Genomic DNA, 17,283 nt, shown 5'->3' with positions numbered 1-17,283 from the left:
CACGGCGCATGCGCGGCTCCAGGAGCCAGCTGCCCAAACACCGCAACACCACGTGGCCGGCTCGGTGCCACGTGACCGGCCCTGCCGACCTCCCGGAGTCCGCCACCGTCCCACCATGCACCGCTCCGTTCCCGCCCGAGAGGGGGACTCCGTCCTGACTTCCGGCCTCCGTTCGGTCGCAGAGGTCAGTTGCCCTAACGACCAGCTCGCCCCCACCTCTAAGTGACGTCACTTCTCCCCACGCCCGCCTCGATCATTAATGCGCTTGCGCAGAAGAAAACACAACGGGAGCCGGCTCCTTCCGCGCAGGCGTCGCGGCCGGGGGCGGGGCCGGGCAGCGCCGCGGTGCGCAGGTGCAGCCGTCGGTGGGTCGGCGTTCGGCCGCCTGAGAGGTGAGTCGTAGCGGGGTCCGGCGCTGAGCGGGGTGGGCCGGGGGTCCGCGGCTCGGAACTCCCTGGCCTCCAGGGCCCGTAAAGACCGGTTGGTCTGGGGCGAGGATCCCGCGATCCACTGGCTGCTGTGAGTTGGCGGCGCGAAGGGGAAACTGAGGCAGGTGGCGTCGGGCAGGCCTTCGCCGGCCCTGGTCATCCTACCCCGGACCCCAGGCCCGGGAGATGCTGGGCGCAGGCCCGTGGGTGGACAGCAGGAGTCGGAAGTGCCCCGCTAGCAGTGAGGGTGTCTTCTGCTTCCCGGAAACACAGTCCCTTTGAATGGGGACCCCGTTCGTGGGGCGCGGGTCGGGGTCCTTTCCCAGCGCCGCCACCCTCCACCTGGCCAGCCTCTTGGCTCCCCGGAGCCTCAGTTTCCCCCGCAGTAAGATGGGCGTCCTCACGGTCCCTGCCTGATTGGTTGGGGTGCGGGGTGAGGGGTGGCGGTCTTGGGGCCAGCGCAGAGTGAGAGCTCAGTGGGGTCCGCGGTGGTTCGGCCTTTCCCAGCCCGGGGCTTCTGTCGGTTGTGCTGGCGGCGGGAAGGAGCCGGGCGAGGACCGGCTGCACCCCTCTCCTGGCTGCCCGAGCTGGGGCTCATCGCTTCCCTCTGAGCGGCGCGTGTCTTGTGCAGCAGGGACCCCAGAAGAACGTGCTTCCTAGGCTCTCTGCGAGGTTAATGAGCAGGTCATGCTCTGCTCAGCTTCCTGCTGCTTGTTAAGAGTTGGCTGGAGAATGGCTGGTGTATTAGGTGCGGGAAAGTGTGTGCAGTCTGCACCCCGGACGCGGGACGATGTCCCGGCTCCCTGTGGTTTTCTGGGTCTGGTTGGGCTGTCTGCTTTTCCTCTTCCCAGTCCAGTGGTTTTGTCGCCCTGGAGGACGCAGGGCAATGTCTGGGGGTCATTTGTTGTTGCCACGACTGGGTGGGCTCCTGGCAGCAAGTAGGTGGGGCACAAGGATGCCGCCCAACACCCCCGGGGTGCCCGGGACTTCCCCACGGGGAACCGTCACAGTGTCCACAGCGGGGAGTTAAACCTTCCCCGGGACCAGTGCTTCTCCGCCAGCCTGAGCGGCACACAAGGGGGTGGGGGATGAACTCACGAGATCACGTGAAGGTTTTGCGGGGAGAGGAAAGGGCGCTTCGGAATTTAGGCTCTGGAATCTGACTGCTGGGCCTAGAGTTCCTGGTTTGGGTCTTCTAAGCTGGATGACCTCGGGTAGCCCCCCTATCTTTCAGAGCCTCAGTTTTTCCTTCTGTACAATGGGGATTGGCGCAAACAACCAAGGGGCTCGGCTGGCTGTGAGCAGGCCCAATCCAGCTGCAGCCTGTTTCTGTAAGTGAAGTGGGGGGTGGGGCAGCCCGTCACAAAACTTGGAACAGCTTTTGCCCAAGAACAAAGGTGCGCGGTTTCCACAGGAGCCCTGTGGCCCTTTTCAGAAAGTGATCGCGGACCCCTTCCGAGGGCTGCGCTGAGCGCGGGGCCGGGAAAGCGCTCAACGCGCCAAGGGTTTCACCTGCGGTTCACCATCGGTCTTTGAGGACGGGCGAGCGGCTGTAAGTGGGGTTGCCTCCCCCCCAGATTGCGAGATTACGTTGTCTGACTTACTTTGTCCCCCCCCCTTTTTTGGGGGGGGTCCAAGACCCAGCACTGGCCTCTGTGGGAGATGCTCAGCAAGGGGGTTGTAGGAATGAAGGCAGTCGTCAGTAGGCAGGCGAGGCCCGGGGTTTGTTGTCTCCTCCGGGCTTCCCTGGGAACTTGGTCAGGGGCTCTGGGTTTGACAGGGATCTCACCGTTTCCCAGGACCGTACGGATCAGACACTGCTGAGTGCGAGGGTGAAAGCGAAGACGTCTGTCCCGTGCTCACAGTCTGGGTGAGGCCGGGGGTCAGACGACAGACGGGTTTAAAGCCGGCTGGGCCAGTGATTAAGCTGGTGCTTGGACTTTGCTGGAAAAAGAGGGCGTCTAGCTCTGAGATAACTTTGCAGCTCAGTGTTTTAGGGAATCAAGAGTTTCCAGGTGGGCTGGAGGAATGGTGAGCAGCTGGGTTTGAGTGGAGACACTGAGCGTTTGGTGAAGGGCTTCCCATGTGCATTTGTGAAGTTTCAGGAGCTTTTGATGGTCTTCAAGGATGCAGGACATTCTGGCGGCGTTTTAGAAGACAGCAGGCTGTGGTGAGGGTGGTGGGCTCAAGTCTTGGGACAGCCCTTGCTTGGACACCGGGGGTGTGCTGGGACCAGAGAGGGCACCGGGGCACTGGCTTCGCACGCTGCTGTTTGTGGGCTGAGCTCTGGGTGCAGGCTGGAGGCAGGCAGCCCTCAGCAGTGGGCACTCCACCGTCCAGGGTGGAAAAACACGCGGTTTTTTTCCCCCTTGACCAGTTCTGGGCAGGCAAATCAAAGAAGTAGAAGTTGTTGTTATTTTTAAAATGAGGAAATCGGGGCGCCTGGGTGGCTCAGTGGGTTAAGCCTCTGCCTTCGGCTCAGGTCATGGTCTCAGGGTCCTGGGATCGAGCCCCACATCGGGCTCTCTGCTCAGCGGCGAGCCTGCTTCCCCCCTCTCTGCCTGCCTCTCCGCCCATTTGTGATCTCTGTCTGTCAAATAAATAAATAAAATGTTTAGAAAAATAAAATAAAATGAGGAAATGAGAAGGTGGACTGAGAGCCGGGAGGGACCGTGAAGACCACCGGAGGAGCTGGCCCCGAGACACCCCCCGCCCAGGCTCGCCTGGCACTTCGGCGGTGCTGGGAGCTCATAAAGCCCTCACTGTTCAGAGAGGAGGCCTTCTCGGAGACTTTTGTCCGGCAGCCAAAGCCCTACAAGTTGGGATTGTTCTGCAGGCTCTGGGTGCCTGGTAGGGGACGAGGAGAAGTGCTGTCCCCGTGTTTTGTTGGGCCCCACTTTGTGGGGAGCGGAAGGTGCTTCATCTCAAAAGCCACGCGTGGGTAAGACCCGCAGACTGTCGCACAAGGAAGCAACGTTGTGTGGAGCCCGTGTCGGACAGCGTGCGGGCTCCTCCTCGCGCCTTGGGGACCTTCCTCGGCTGAGGACCCGGGCTTCCTTGGCTGCAGGGCCCAAGCCCAAAATGTGCAAACAGAAGGTTTTCAGAAAGCTTAGAGCAAAGTTCTTTGGCCAGAAAAAAAAATCTCGCTTCTGCTGATTTAGAGCCTTTATTTTTCCCACTTGGAGTTTCAGTGATTTTCAGCTGGGTGGTTTGGCCATGTCTGGGGACATCTGTGGTTGTTACCTCTGTGGAGGGGGTGCTCCTGGCATTGAAGGGGTGTGGCCAGGGATGCTGAACCCCACGGTGCTCAGGACGCCCCCATTGAGAGTGACCTGCCCCTAATGTTAGGGCCAAGCAGAAGAGACCCTGCCTTGATGATTTGGGAAAGTACTGAGTCTGGTGCCTGCTCACTCTGGACACCAGAGTAAATCCCCCGGGGTCAGAGGGTACAAACCAGGGCGACCCTGGCGTCTGCGCTCAGTGTGCGCATTTCAAAGTGTGTAGTGTCCCAGGACCTCAGGAGTCACGTGGTTACAGAACTCCAGACACTCCTGGGGGGTCAGTGGAACCCCTTGACCTGAGGGGTATTACCCCGAGAAGATTCTGTCCCTTACCTTGGGCACAGTGGACAGAGACCAGGGATGCTGTTACCACTCGGCACTGCACAGGACAGCTGCCCCCCCAGCAAAGAACAGCCCAGCCCCTGGTGTCGATAGTGCCGAGGTAGTGAAACCCTCCCTGCATGGGGTGGTGAATTCTTGTAACAGCTGGCAAGGACGCCCTTGTTAACCCATTTTGTGGAAGAGGAGAGTGAGGGCATTGGCTGGGACTCTTTCAGACGGGACAAAGAGCATCCCTTTGCTTAGGGTGGGGGAGGAGAAACGGAACGGGCGTCGGACAGAAATGGCCGGACCTGTGACATGACTCCAGGCCCTGGTCCTCCAGGCGGATCCAGCCTCCGTGGCCTGGCATCCGTACGCCAGGCCCAGGGCAGGCTCCAAGGGGCTCCGACTAAACAGTGAGTCGCATTGGAGGGGCCAGCACTTGAAAGAAGACCAAGCAACAGACAAGGAGAAGCCCAGGAAGGAGGCAGTGAGAGTTTATGCCAGGGAAATCAGACCACGGTGCTTCAAGTCTGTTGGGAGCAGGGGATCCTCTCGTGCAAAGGCCCTGAGGCTCCAGGGGCTGGGGGCATGGGAAGGACCGGAAGTGTGCCAGAAAGGAGCGTGACTGGGTCTTTAGGTTTTCGATCCCTTGCCTGCCTGCCTCAATAGTCTCACACCCTGCCCTCCCCGCCCCCTCTCACCAGCCAGACCAGGAGGGTGGGAAACGTCTGCCGAAGACCAGGTTTCCTTTCTCAGTCCGCTCTTGAGCAAGCGCCCAGCATCATCAGGACTCGCATCCGTTCCCTGGGAGGGGAGACGAAGTCCCGTCCTGGCATACACACGTGTGACTGCGTAAAGCCCAGAATGAGTGACCCGTGGGAATGGAGGGGAAGCACCCCCAGAACTGGTGCCTGGAGCCCAGAGGTGGGATGTAGCCACTTATGTGACTTAAGAACTCAAGATTCGATCCCCACAGGCAGCTGCCCAGCCGTGACTCTCGAGGCCTGACTTAGAACACAGCACACGAAGGGCCCGAGACCGTTCGTCTGAAGGGGAGGACCTCAGACTTCGAAAACAAAAGGAAACTAAATTCTAATTATGTTAAGATACGCATAGCATAGTTTAGCGTTTTCATAACCTTTTTTTTTTTTTTAAAGGTTTTTCTTTCTTTATTTGATAGAGAGACAGCGAGAGACAGAACAACAAGCAGGGGGAGTGGGAGAGGGAGAAGCAGGCTCCCCACTGAGCAGGAAGCCCGACATGGGGCTCGATCCCAGGACCCTGGGATCATGACCTGAGTTGAAGGCAGACGCTCAATGACTGAGCCCCCCAGACACCCTTAACCATCCGTAAGCACACAGCTCCGCGGCGGGAAGCACACGCACACCGGCCCGCGGCCCTCCGCCCTCCGGCTCCAGAACTGTCCCTCCCCCCACTCGGAGACTCTGTCCCCACGAAGCACGGACTCCCCAGCCCCGGCTCCCACCCTCTCCTCTCTGTGCGGACGGGACTCCTCTGGGCCTCCTGGGAGTGGGGTCCTGCAGGACGGGTCCTTCTGGGTCTGGCCGCTCTCACCGAGCCCCGTGTCCCTGCGGTCCCTCCGCTTGGTGGCAGGGGTGAGGGTCCCTCCCTTCCTGAGGCTGGACCGTGTTCCCGCATGTGGACGGACCGCACTGTGCTGATGCGTTCGCCCGTGGCGGACACCGGGGTCGTGTCTGTCAGCTGCTGTAAATCTGCCGCTGCCGAGACAGACGCCTAAAATGAAAACAGTCTGACGTGTCAGTCATTTCTTCTTAGGTGGAGGTGAGCAGGCTGACTGGTTTGCTCTCTAGATTTCTCAGCTGGGGACCAGGACTCATCTTCTGGGGCTTGATTTCCCCCAAAATGAATGGATTGAGGGGGTTGGTCTCTGTGAGCCTCTCTCTCGCCCCTGAGGTCCTCTGGTCTGGGACCGGCCAGCCGTCCTCCAAGCACCGGCCTGTCCTGATGCCAGACCTTCCAGTTCTAGGGAGTCTCCGGCCACGGGTACGTGCCAGCTTAATGTGTCCAGAAATGGGGAGCTGTTACCATCCTCACAGAGCTTTAATTTCTTCACCAGCTTTACAGAATACGGGTGTTTTGAGGTATAATTCACGTACCCTAAAGTTCAGTAGACTTTGGTGTGTATTCATAGTGCGACTGTCCCCTTCCTGAAAGTCAAGAACATTCCATCACCCCAAAAGGAAACTCGATCCCCATCAGCCATCATTCCCGCCTCCCCCAGCCTCCGGCCCCCACGAGCCCCCTTCCCGCGCACGGATGTGCTTGTTCTGGACGTGTCACATGCGTGGACTCCCGCCCTGTGGCCTGTATCTGACCCCCTCTCCTTAAGAGGCAGCTGTGGGTGGACGTAGATTCCGGGATCCGGAGCCCGAGCTCTCTGTGCACGGCTGGCACCGAGTGTCTCGCCTGCCCTTGTCCGGTGGCCCCCCGCCCCCGCGCTGGCACCGTCTCCCCGTGAGAGCCGGGGCCACGTGATGGGCTCTTCCCCGCTTTAACCATAGTGTCCGATGACAGGTTCATGAGAAGGTGGTCAGGAGGCCTGCTCCTTGTTTTCTGTGGGGCGCAGGCCGTTCACCCCCGGAGGTGTTTTGGGGAGACTGAGGCGCTTCCTGCTGCGGGTTCTGGCTGTGCACGTGGACCTGAGCGGCCTCAGCCCCTCCTCCCAGATCCCTGTCCCCAGCCTGTTGCCTTTCGGCGGGAGCGGCCGTGGAGGTCATGATGTGGAGGGGTGAGACATTGCTGTGACGGGCCGGACCCATCAGAGACCCTCGGGTAGCAGACCCCTCATGCCTGCAACGCTCCAGAGCAGGGCTCTCCCCTGGGCACTGCTGACCCTAGAGCAGGATAGTTTTCCATTGTGCGGATATTCTGGGAGCCGGGGCTGAGCAGAGGCCCTCACCGCCCGGTGCCAGGAGTACCAGAGACGCCCAGACACGGCCCAGAGTCCCTGAGGCAGGACCACTCCTGGCCTGGGAGTGCAGCACACGGCAGAGGGATCAGGAGAGGCCCTCGGATGGCCTGCAAGGGGCTCCGTGCCTCTGGGCCCACTTGGTCTGCTCTGGGCCCCTCCTCTCCTGACCCCAGCTGTCTCGGGCCCTCCTACCCCCATGACCTTGTTCCTCAGTCTGAGTGCAGAAGCCGGTGGGACTGGGGCTGCGTTGTGCTCAGCTAAATCAGGGTTCGAAGACCTCCAGGACTAGCTTGTGGGCCAGCCCTCCGCATCCCTGGGAGCCCCCTGGTGCCGCTGCGTCTGTGAAACGGTGGTGGCGGCCAAGGCCGCGGGGCCTTCTTTCAGAAGGAGGAGGCAGGATGGCTGGGCGCGCTCCTCCTCCCGGGGAGCCTCGAGTCTCAGCTGTGACACGGGTCATAACCGTTTCCCCTCACTTGTGCTGCAGGTAGACTGGGCCAGGCACTTCGAGTGGGTTCCTCGGGGCCAAGGCCGGCACAGGCCTGGTGAGCCGGGGCCCGGCGGTCTGGGGGGGCCTGGAATGGCAGGTGCCATGGGCACTGTCTCCGCAACACCCATGCCCCCCGTCTGCACGCCTCACACCCTTGGCTTGGGTCTGCAGATCCTGAAAACCCAAGGCGTGGTCCCTTCCTGTCTCAAGATGGATAACAAGAAGCGCCTGGCCTACGCCATCATCCGGTTCCTGCACGACCAGCTCCGGCACGGGGGGCTCTCGTCCGACGCCCAGGAGAGCTTGGAGGGTACGTGTGGGCCGCCGCCCGCCCTCCCGCCACACAGAGGCAGGCCCGGCCTCCTGCGGGTGTTCTGGTCATCTCCCCTTGCTTCATCGAGGGGTGGTTCCAGAACATTCTTCCCACCCCATGAGTGCGACTCCCCTGATGAGAGGAGAAAGGCTCTCTCCCTAAAGAGGGTGGAAGCTGCTGGGGCTGGGGGGTGAGGAGCCCAGGCCGGGCGGGCACTTGAGCGGCCCTCTGCCCAGACGCTGCCACCAGCCCCTTGGTGTCCAGTTGGCTCCGCCCACGGCGATAGGGTGGGAGATGGCGTTTTGGCTTCTGCCACGTGCCAGGCCTTGACCTGGGTTTCGTCGGGGAGGGATTCCCTCTGAGCCCCAAAGTCCCAAAGTCTGGGCTGCGTCCAGAAGAAAATGCATATGTCCCGTTCACACAGTTGCAATCCAGTGCCTGGAGACCGCTTTTGGGGTGACCGTGGAAGACCATGACCTCGCTCTCCCTCAGACCCTTCCGGAAATATTTGAAGCAGCCGCCGCAGGCAAGGTGAGTCTCTGGGCTTCCCAGAGCAGTAGTCACAGCGAGCATGGGCGGGGGGGCTCCGCAGCACCTGTGCAGGCCCGTGTTTCCCCCAGACCAGCACCGTGGAGCGGGGTTCCCGGCTCACGGACGGGGCAGTAGGGAGCTGCCTGCAGCCACCGTGGCCCCAGGTTCCCTCCCTTAGAGCTCAGCTGCCCTCTCGGGCGGCCCTGAGCAGAAGGGAGGCCGGGGGTGTGGGGTGTGGGGGAGTCGGACGGTCAGGTGGCCCGCCACCCCTCAAGCAGCTCAACATTTTGGGGCCAGGAGGTGCCGCAGGATCTGAGGAGCCCCGAGCGAACCCCACCTTCAGAGGAGGACTCGGCTGAGGCAGAGCGCCTCAAAACAGAAGGTGAGACGAGACGGTCGCATCGGCGCCAGGTCCCTCACCCACCTGGCCTGCGGGGCTGGCGGGGGCGGGCTGGCACCCGGGGCGGCGGCCGCTGTAGCGGGGAGCGGTGCATGAAAACCCGCACAGCACACAGCTCCAGGGGACGGGGGCCGCCGAGTGCACGGGGTGAAGATGTGCGGAGAGCAGGGCCCGCCCACATGGCCCGTGGGGATGTGGCTGGGCCGGTAGTCACCGTGGAAGGCATTCTGACAGTTCCCAGTGGTCACACTGGGCACGTGGCCCAGCCGCTACCCTCCCCAAGTATGGGCCCAGGAGAGATGCGCTGTGTCCGCAGCAGCCAAAAGGTGGACCAGCCCAAATACCCATAAACGGGTTAAAAAGATAAACAAAGAGTGACCTGTTCATACTTTGAAGTGTCCCTTGGCCACAAACAGGCAATATGCCCCCACACGCTGCCCCAGGGACAGACCCTGAGCCCACAACACTCAGGAAGGGAACCAGACACAGGAGGCCACATGGAGTGTGAGTCCACACATGTGACACGCCCAGACCAGGCTCCTCCACAGACACAGAAATGAGTTAGTGTGTATCAGAGGCTGGGGAGGGGGTGGGCGGGTGGCTGCTGATAGGGTCACCAGTGCTTTTTGAGGGTGATAGAATGTTCTGGAATTAGATTATTGTGATGGACACCTGTGAATATTTAAAAACCATTGAGTTGTACACTTGGAAAATGTGCGTTTTAGATTATTTGAATTGCACTTCGTGAAACTTGGTTACTTCCAAGGAGCAAAAGTGACTGTATTAGAGGCTTATGTCTTCAAATGTCGCAGCCAAAGCAGGGACGGTTGTCAGAGGGCCATCTCAGGCCAGAGCCCCAGGATGCCAGACGCAAACCACATCATCGCCCTCTCCACCGGCCCACCCCCCACCGGAGCCTGCGTCTGAGTGTTGCAGCCTGGTCCCCAAAGTCTTCTCACCCCTTCAGAGAAGCCCCCGGAGAGCCGCCCTGATGCCCAGAGCCCTCGGGCCTGACGGGAGAAGCGGGGCGCACGCTGTTTTCTTTTTCTCTTTAGGAAACGAGCAGATGAAAGTGGAGAACTTTGAAGCTGCCGTGCACTTCTACGGCAAAGCCATCGAGCTGAACCCGGCCAACGCCGTCTATTTCTGTAACAGGTGCTGGCTGGGTGCGCTCGGGAGGGCGTTCGTACTGGCGCTTGCTGATCCCTCGGCCAGAGCCCCAGGTCAGCGGCAGGTGGCCAGCCTGGGTCCACAGGAGCTGAGCACAGCATTAGGTTAAAATCGGGGGCAGCCTTCTGCACAGATGCTGCGGCAAGGAAATAAGCCAGACCACGCGTGACGTCTCCCGCCCACGGTCACGGCAGCATAGCCGTGGGAAGCCGCGTCTGGCTGGTCCTTTCTCTCTTTTTTTTTTTTCCCCCTTTTTAAGATTTTATTTATTTAACAGAGGGAGACAGTGAGAGAGAGGGGACACAAGCAGGAGGAGTGGGAGAGGGAAGCAGGGTCCCCACTGAGCAGAGAGCCCGACGCAGGACTCGATCCCAGGACCCTGGGACCATGACCTGAGCCGAAGGCAGACACTCCACAACAGAGCCCCCAGGCACCCCTGGCTGGTCGTTTTACAGGAAAAGCTGCCTCGGCTCTGCCCCGGCCCCCAGGACGGACCGTCATGCTGACGAGGCAGACTCTGGAATGCGGAGTAGACGCAGGGTCAGGGTCGCGCTCCAGGGCACCGCCCTGGGAGCCGACAGTGGGTGGCGGGGGCCGGGGGTGCCGCACGCTGTGCACTGTTGCTAAGCTAGAGCTGCTTGTCACTGTAGTTTCTTGCTTTTGACTCTTGGGGGCAGTAACGCGAATAGGTTGGCAGGAAAGTCGCACATGTAGTCCGGGAACCCCACACGCCCTCCGCCGGCCTAGCTGCTCGGTATTTCTACCTGATGCCTTTCTGGGCTTCAGAATGTGGGGAATCGCCAAGTGCAGTGTTAAAACCTGAAACCGTCTGAGAGGCTGTCTGGCGTGAGAAGAGACCCCGAGAGCTTGGACAGGGCTCGCGCGGGGGATGAGTTAGTGTCTAGTTCCTGACCTAGAACGGGCGCCGGCTCCCGACGGTGGGCGGAGCCTGGGTGCTGGGCCCATGGACTCGGGGTTCGGATCCCGGTCCCGTCACAGCATCGTCGAGCCCAGCAGCTTGGCCTCCAGCCTCAGTTTCCCCTGGAGACTGGTGCAGCCCCCAGCACAGGTGCTCCGAGGACGGAGGCCTTTGGCAGCCCTGTGTCCCACCCCCTCCCCCCCCCTCCCCCCCCACTGACTGGGAGGCCTAGGCTCCTCCCCAAAAGGCTCCTCCTTGGCAGTGAGCAAGCCCCGCCCTGCTTTGTGTCCCCAGAGCCGCGGCCTACAGCAAACTGGGGAACTACACTGGGGCTGTGCAGGACTGCGAGCGAGCCATCTGCATAGACCCGTCCTACAGCAAAGCTTACGGCAGGATGGGGTGAGTGCCCCAGGGGGAGGGACCACCCCCCACTCCCCACCACCTGCCGACGTGCAGTCCTGAGCCTCTGCGTGGACAGAGCCTGGACTCGGCCCCATTCACGTGTCCTGAATCTGGACCTCCCCTCCTTCCGACCCAGCTGCTGGATCAGTCCCACGGCTCGCTCCCCTGTGCTCCTGTGTTTTGCTGGAATGCACTTGTGCATTCTCGTAGAGGATGCAGACGAAGGGCTTCACAGGAGGGTCCTCGGGTGGGAGTTCTGTCCCCCTGGAATGGAGTGTGATGCCGTCACCAACAGGGACCTTCTCCGTATCTCATTGTTCAGTTTCATTCTCCAGCCGTCTCCCCTCCCGGAAGTGTGGGGGTCACAGGATCCAGATCCCAGATCTGGTCTTCCTGGCCGCCAGCCCCAGGTCACCGCATGAGCATAAACTCAGGTGTGATCAGAGGGGCTCGTTAGGAAACCAGGAGGGCCTGTGACCTGGGAGGTGCCGGACTTGAAGAGTTCTGTGCCAGGAACAGGCTGGCCACGTGCGACCACCCTGCCCTCTGCCTCTGCGCCCCTCCTCTGGGCTGCCCCGTTTTGTGGGTCCTCTCAGGCGCTAGCCCTTGTGCCTTTGCGTTCTTTCCACACGTCCATCCTCTCTGCCCCCGGGGCCCTCTCAGGCCGTCCCCAGCAGACGCCAGGCCGCGGCGGGCAGCCTCCCAGGCCCCTCCCCACGCGCTGCCATATCTCCCGCAGCCTCGCGCTCTCCAGCTTGAACAAGCACACCGAGGCTGTGGCCTACTACAAGAAGGCCTTGGAGCTGGATCCCGACAACGAGACCTACAAGTCGAACCTCAAGATAGCCGAGCTGAAGTTGAGGGAGACGCCGAGTCCCGTGAGCAGCCCCGGGAAGGGAGCGGGTGGGAGCCGAGAGGTGTGGGCCGGTTTCCGTGGGAAACCGGGGACCTGGGCTTAGGACAGCCCAGACGAGTACCCCCATCGGAGTCCGGGGCAGTCGGGCTGGGGGTGTGGGCCGTGGACTGGTGGGTGATTATTCTCTGGGAACTTCTCACCCCGAGGGCTCTCCAGGCTGCGCGGGGGCCCAAGATGTCTGAGCCTCACGTGGTACTTTTCCCAAGCAATCAACCCCAGGGCACGCGCCTTGGACGTGGTGGTGTCTGGCCGTGAGGCCTGGCTGCTGGGTGAGAGGACATCTGAGCCGAGGCCTCTCGGGATCCCAGCCGCCCCCCTGGGGGATCGTCCGTCTCCGATTAGGGGTCGGTGTCATGGTCCTATGATCACTCACCAGGGCTCTTCTTGTCCCCACAGACAGGAGGCGTCGGCAGCTTTGACATCGCTGGCCTGCTCAACAACCCCAGCTTCATGAGCATGGTAACCTGCGCTCCCGCCTCCCCTGGGGCCTGGCCCCGCGCCTGTGTCCACTTGTGTACGCCTGCCTTGGGCCAGGGCTGCCCCCGCTGGGGCGGTGACCGGGGTGCCATGGGCGGAGCAGCATCCCAGCCCCACCCCCTCGACGCCGGGAGCAGCCCCCGTGTGGCAGCCACAGATGGCCCCGGACAGGACCCCATGTCCCAGGGGCAGCACCACCCCCTAATGAGACCCCGACTTAAGGCCGGAAGCACTAGTTCTGTGCGGGGCTGGTACCCACACGGCCATGTCCACGGTGGGGCTCCCTCACCGCGCCTCAGGGCCCAGGGTCCCCACTAGAGAGAGATCCCCGCGGGGCAACCAGGGGCTGCCGGCCGCCTCCATTGGTGGGGGCGGCACCTTGTCTGCAGGCCGGCAGGACAGCCGGGCACTGCCGGGGGCTGGCGTGGAGTGCACGAGCCCACCGCGGGGCAGGAGGACTCGGACTGGCCGTGGCCACGGCTCTTGATCTCCTGAACCTGGGGTCGGCGACCAGCCGGAATTTGTAGTCGTGTTGGGGCACAACCACCGCCGTCCGTCGGTGGCGACCCGGGTGGGTGGTCGGGGCAGAGCCTGGGCCACAGAGCCAAGAACCTCAACTCTGGCCCCTCGTGGAGGTGAGCCATGCCAGGCAGGCCGCTTGCAGTGTCCCGCTCGGCCACTCCTAAAATGGGTCCTAAAGAGGGACAAGATCCGAGCAGGATCAAAGCGGTAAACCGTGGGCGAGCGGATGTCGGGAGGGGCGTTGAGCAGGCCCCGCCAGCACGCTGTGTGGCTGGCGTGCGCCGCGTCTGACGACGTGTTCTTTCCTCAGGCGTCCAACCTAATGAACAACCCGCAGGTCCAGCAGCTGTAAGTGACCGCCGTCTTCCTTGGGGTCTGGGGTCACATTTATTTTTTTATTGCGACAGGATGCACGTAACAGAATTTGGCCATTTTAACCATTTTAGGGTTTACGGTACAGCGGCGTTAAGTACATGCACCTGTGCAACCATCACCATTTCATGCCAGAACATTCCATCACCCCATAAAGAGTCCCTGTCCCCATTAGAGGCACTGTCCTACCTCCCCAGCCCCCGGTCCCCGTGAACGAGCCCCCTTCCCGTCCGTGAAGGAGCCTGATCTGGGCATGTTACATGTGTGGACTCACACCCCATGTGGCCGTCTGCATCCTGTTCTCTCCCTGCGTGTCGGGAGCTGTTCTGGGTCCACACCCAGAAGCGGGATGGCCGGGTATGCGGTGATTCTGTTTTACTTACTGAAGAACTGCCAGGCTGTGGTCAAACCTTAAAGCCCAGCTTCTCCGCAGCACCGCTGCTGTCGGGGCAGGGCACCCTCCGGACATCCAGGGTACCATGGGGGCAGCCCAGCATCCCCGGACATGGCCCCGTGGCCCCTGGTTGAAGACCCCTGTTTCTAAGCCAAAAACAAAGGCTGTTCTTGAGTGAGCTGGTGGAGTTCACGGCAGCCGCCATCAGAGAGGGGTGGGCCGGGCTGGTGCTGGGCCCCCGGAGGGCTGCCGGCCAGTAACACAGCTGCTCGCGGGTGGCAGGGCAGGGCCCGGCGGGAGTGGGCCAGCCAGGCTGGCGGTCTCATCGTGGGCTCCCCCTGCAGCATGTCCGGCATGATTTCGGGTGGCCACAACCCCCTGGGGACTCCCGGCACCAGCCCCTCACAGAACGACCTGGCCAGTCTCATCCAGGCGTGAGTAGACCTGCTTCATGGGGCCCGAGGCGGGGGTGGGGGAGTGGGCGGGGTTCCACCCACGAGCATAAGAACCAAGGTGCTGTGTCCCTGAGCTCGCTCTCGGGCCCCGTGTCCTCCAGTGAGTAGTCCTACTGCCTATGGGGGCACGCGCCTGGGACGTGGCCAGAAGGGTGCCCTGGGCTTCTGGTTAAGCCTGGGCCCGGCCCTCCCGCAGCGGCCAGCAATTCGCCCAGCAGATGCAGCAGCAGAACCCAGAGTTGATAGAACAGCTCCGGAGTCAGATCCGGAGTCGGACCCCCAGTGCCAGCAACGACGACCAGCAGGAGTGACCGCCCACGTGAGTCCCCGTGGGCCACGGAGTGGGGAAAACCCCTCTTTTTTTTTTTTTTTTTAAAGATTTTATTTATTTGTCAGAGAGAGCGAGCGAGAGCAAGCACAGGTAGACAGAGTGGAAGGCAGAGTCAGACGGAGAAGCAGGCTCCCTGCGGAGCAAGGAGCCCGATGTGGGACTCGATCCCAGGACGCTGGGATCATGACCTGAGCCGAAGGCAGCTGCTTAACCAACTGAGCCACCCAGGCGTCCCGGAAAACCCCTTTTTGACAGCTCTGGGTCCATGAGGTGGGGAGGGTCTCCGTGGGGGGGGGGGGTGTCTGGGATCCTCAGGTCCCTTTCCAGGTGTTTTCCACTCGCATCCTGCTCCTCCAGCAAGAGTCTGTGGGTGGCCCGTCACTCAGGTGGGTCTTGTGCAGACGAGGGCTGCACGCCTAGGGTTCCGTGTCACAGCAGTGGCCAGAGCGCCGGCAGGCCGCGGTTGTGTGGGAAGCCCCGGGGCAGCCGCAGCAATGCCAGCCAGGTCCCTGGGAGGTGGCGGACAGCCCCGCCCTGCCCGGGGCTCGCCTGGGTGTGTGTGTGTTTGCTGGAAGCAGCTGTTACGGCAGGATTGCTAGAAAACAGACTGGGGGTCCCTGTGGCCACGGCTGGCTCGGGGCCACCCCCTCCCCGGGCCGCTAGACTCCCCCTGTGCCCAGGAGACCTCGTCACTGTCCTGTCTCCTGTACTGGGATTTTCTGTTAAAAACTTCAAAGGACGGGGCATCTGGCAGGCTGAGTCTGTGGAGGGTGCAGTTCTTGATCTTGGGATCATGAGTTCGAGCCCCACGCTGGTGTACAGGTCATAAAAAATAAGAAATAGTTGAAGAGGTTTTAAATGCCAAAACCACCGAGCAGCAAGGAAAACCACTCTGACCGCCCCGCCGGCAGCATCGAACGTTAATTATTTGAGCTCGTGTTTCTTCCTTTTTCTCCCCCAAAGCATTCTTAAAGAGGAAAAAAAAACCTAGTTGAGATCCGTTTTGCATTTGTTGTACATCGTAACTTAACCTGCAAAACGCCTTTGCCAGCGTTGGCGCGTTCTCAGCCGCAGAGCCTGCGGGGAGGTCCTGGCTGCGCTGACTCGCGGCCCTCCTGCCTCCTCCCCCAGCCCTCCGGCGCTGCCAGCTCCTTCCCACCGACCGGAGCCACCCACCGGAGCCACCGCGCGTTTTGCCGTCTTCTCCCCTTGGACCACCCGAGAGAGAAAAAGAAACAGAAATCGGACCCGCATGTTAAGATGGATTTTTGTTACTCCCTCCGCCGTCCCCTCCCTGTTTGTAGTTTCCCGCGGCCCCTAGACCCTTCTCGAAACAGAGCCAGCAAGCTGTGAACGCAGACCAGCACTGATCTCTCCCAGCCCCCTGAAAACTCGGTCGTGGAAGTGTCTCCTAGAGCGCCCCGGGCTGGGGGCGTCCTCGAGCCGCTCTCCAGGAAGCTGCCCGTTTTGTGTTGAGCCGCGTCGGGGACACCCGTGGCTCCCAGAGCCCCTTTCTGCAGCCCCGTGGTCTGTCTGCAGAGGAGACATGAGAAGCCAATTCTGAGTCGACCTTGGCCTCCCCAGCCGCGCCCTGCTCGAATGAGCTCACTGCCAGCCGTGGTCTGGGCGCCAGTGGCCGCCGTGCCCCTCAGACCGTGGGTTTTCGTTTGAGGAGCTCTTCAGACACATTTTCCTAAAAGACGATTTCCGTGACCTTGCACCCCTGTTGGGAGCGGTGGTGGGACCGTCCTGGGGTGCACGGGACCAGGTACTGGGACTTGGCTTCCAGTCAAGCATTTGGATGGACACGTGTCTCATCTCTGAGCCTCTTGTCCCAGGAGTCCTGACCGACTGACCCCAAGCCCGTCCGCAGCTGGGTGTCCAGCCCACTGCCCTTCTGTCCACAGACGATCCTGCCGGCAGGCATGTTGGGTCCCTGGCAGGCTTTCCTGTCCCGTTCAGGGCTGGGAGGCCAGCAGGGGTCCCCGGTGCCTCCCACCCCCGCCTCGGCCTGACATCGGCAGACAGCCGTCCAAGCTGCTCCCGGCGAGGCAGGAGTGCCAGCCATGGCCGGACAGCCCGCCCAGGACACGGGGCCACTGCGGATGTGCCCATGGCTTCCACTCGGGCAGGATGGGGGGGGCAGGTCTGTGGGCACCAGTGTTGGCATCTGGATCGTGTGAGGTTCCCCCATGGTCCGGGCCGTCTGCGGGGTAGACCCAGTACGTGTGTGTTGTAGGTAACTAGTGGGAAGACGGGCCACTGCCAGCCCCGCAGTCGTCCCACGTCTGGCGAGATGTGTCCTAACTTGAGTGCTAGCCATGGTGACAAGAAACGTGTGGGGAATAAACAGGTATCATGACCTCTGCTCCACTCTGCCGTGACCTTTCGCGCCACCCCTGCCCTCCTGCCCCAAGCTCCCAGAAACCCCCAGCCTCGAGTGCCCGCCTCAGGCCCACACCAGGGGTCAGTCGTGTCGACGGCTGACTTCCTGTGTCGGGTCACAGATGATTCCAGAAACTGCAGATCCCGTGCTGCTCCTGTATGGTCTCTGCCGCGCCTTCGCTTCCCAACTCACGCGCTCCGGGGGCCAGCCTGGACCCCCGGC

The 17,283-nt window shown here is 61.8% G+C and overlaps 1 protein-coding gene across 5 annotated transcripts; it reads left to right on the top strand.

Annotated features, from left to right (window-relative positions):
* Window positions 1–268: 268 nt before the first annotated feature.
* Window positions 269–17,043, top strand: SGTA (small glutamine rich tetratricopeptide repeat co-chaperone alpha). 5 transcript variants are annotated; one of them, XM_059159382.1, is made up of 12 exons: window positions 269–392; window positions 7,645–7,783; window positions 8,211–8,317; window positions 8,615–8,699; window positions 9,773–9,872; window positions 11,101–11,205; window positions 11,948–12,086; window positions 12,521–12,583; window positions 13,434–13,471; window positions 14,234–14,323; window positions 14,541–14,663; window positions 15,807–17,043. In XM_059159382.1, exons 2-11 carry the CDS (start codon window positions 7,684–7,686, stop codon window positions 14,653–14,655), a joined length of 942 nt encoding a protein of 313 aa, XP_059015365.1. In that variant the 5' UTR covers window positions 269–392; window positions 7,645–7,683; the 3' UTR covers window positions 14,656–14,663; window positions 15,807–17,043. The 5 variants fall into 5 exon arrangements, with proteins under 5 accessions (XP_059015365.1, XP_059015368.1, XP_059015369.1 ...); XM_059159385.1 differs by having other exon boundaries at window positions 15,727–17,043; XM_059159386.1 differs by lacking the exon at window positions 15,807–17,043 and adding an exon at window positions 15,639–15,657.
* The last annotated feature ends 240 nt before the right edge of the window (window positions 17,044–17,283 follow it).

This window comes from Mustela lutreola, chromosome 2 (genome assembly GCF_030435805.1).
Source record: "Mustela lutreola isolate mMusLut2 chromosome 2, mMusLut2.pri, whole genome shotgun sequence".
Classification (NCBI taxonomy): Eukaryota; Metazoa; Chordata; class Mammalia; order Carnivora; family Mustelidae; genus Mustela; species Mustela lutreola.
This window is presented reverse-complemented; position numbering and strand designations above follow the sequence as displayed.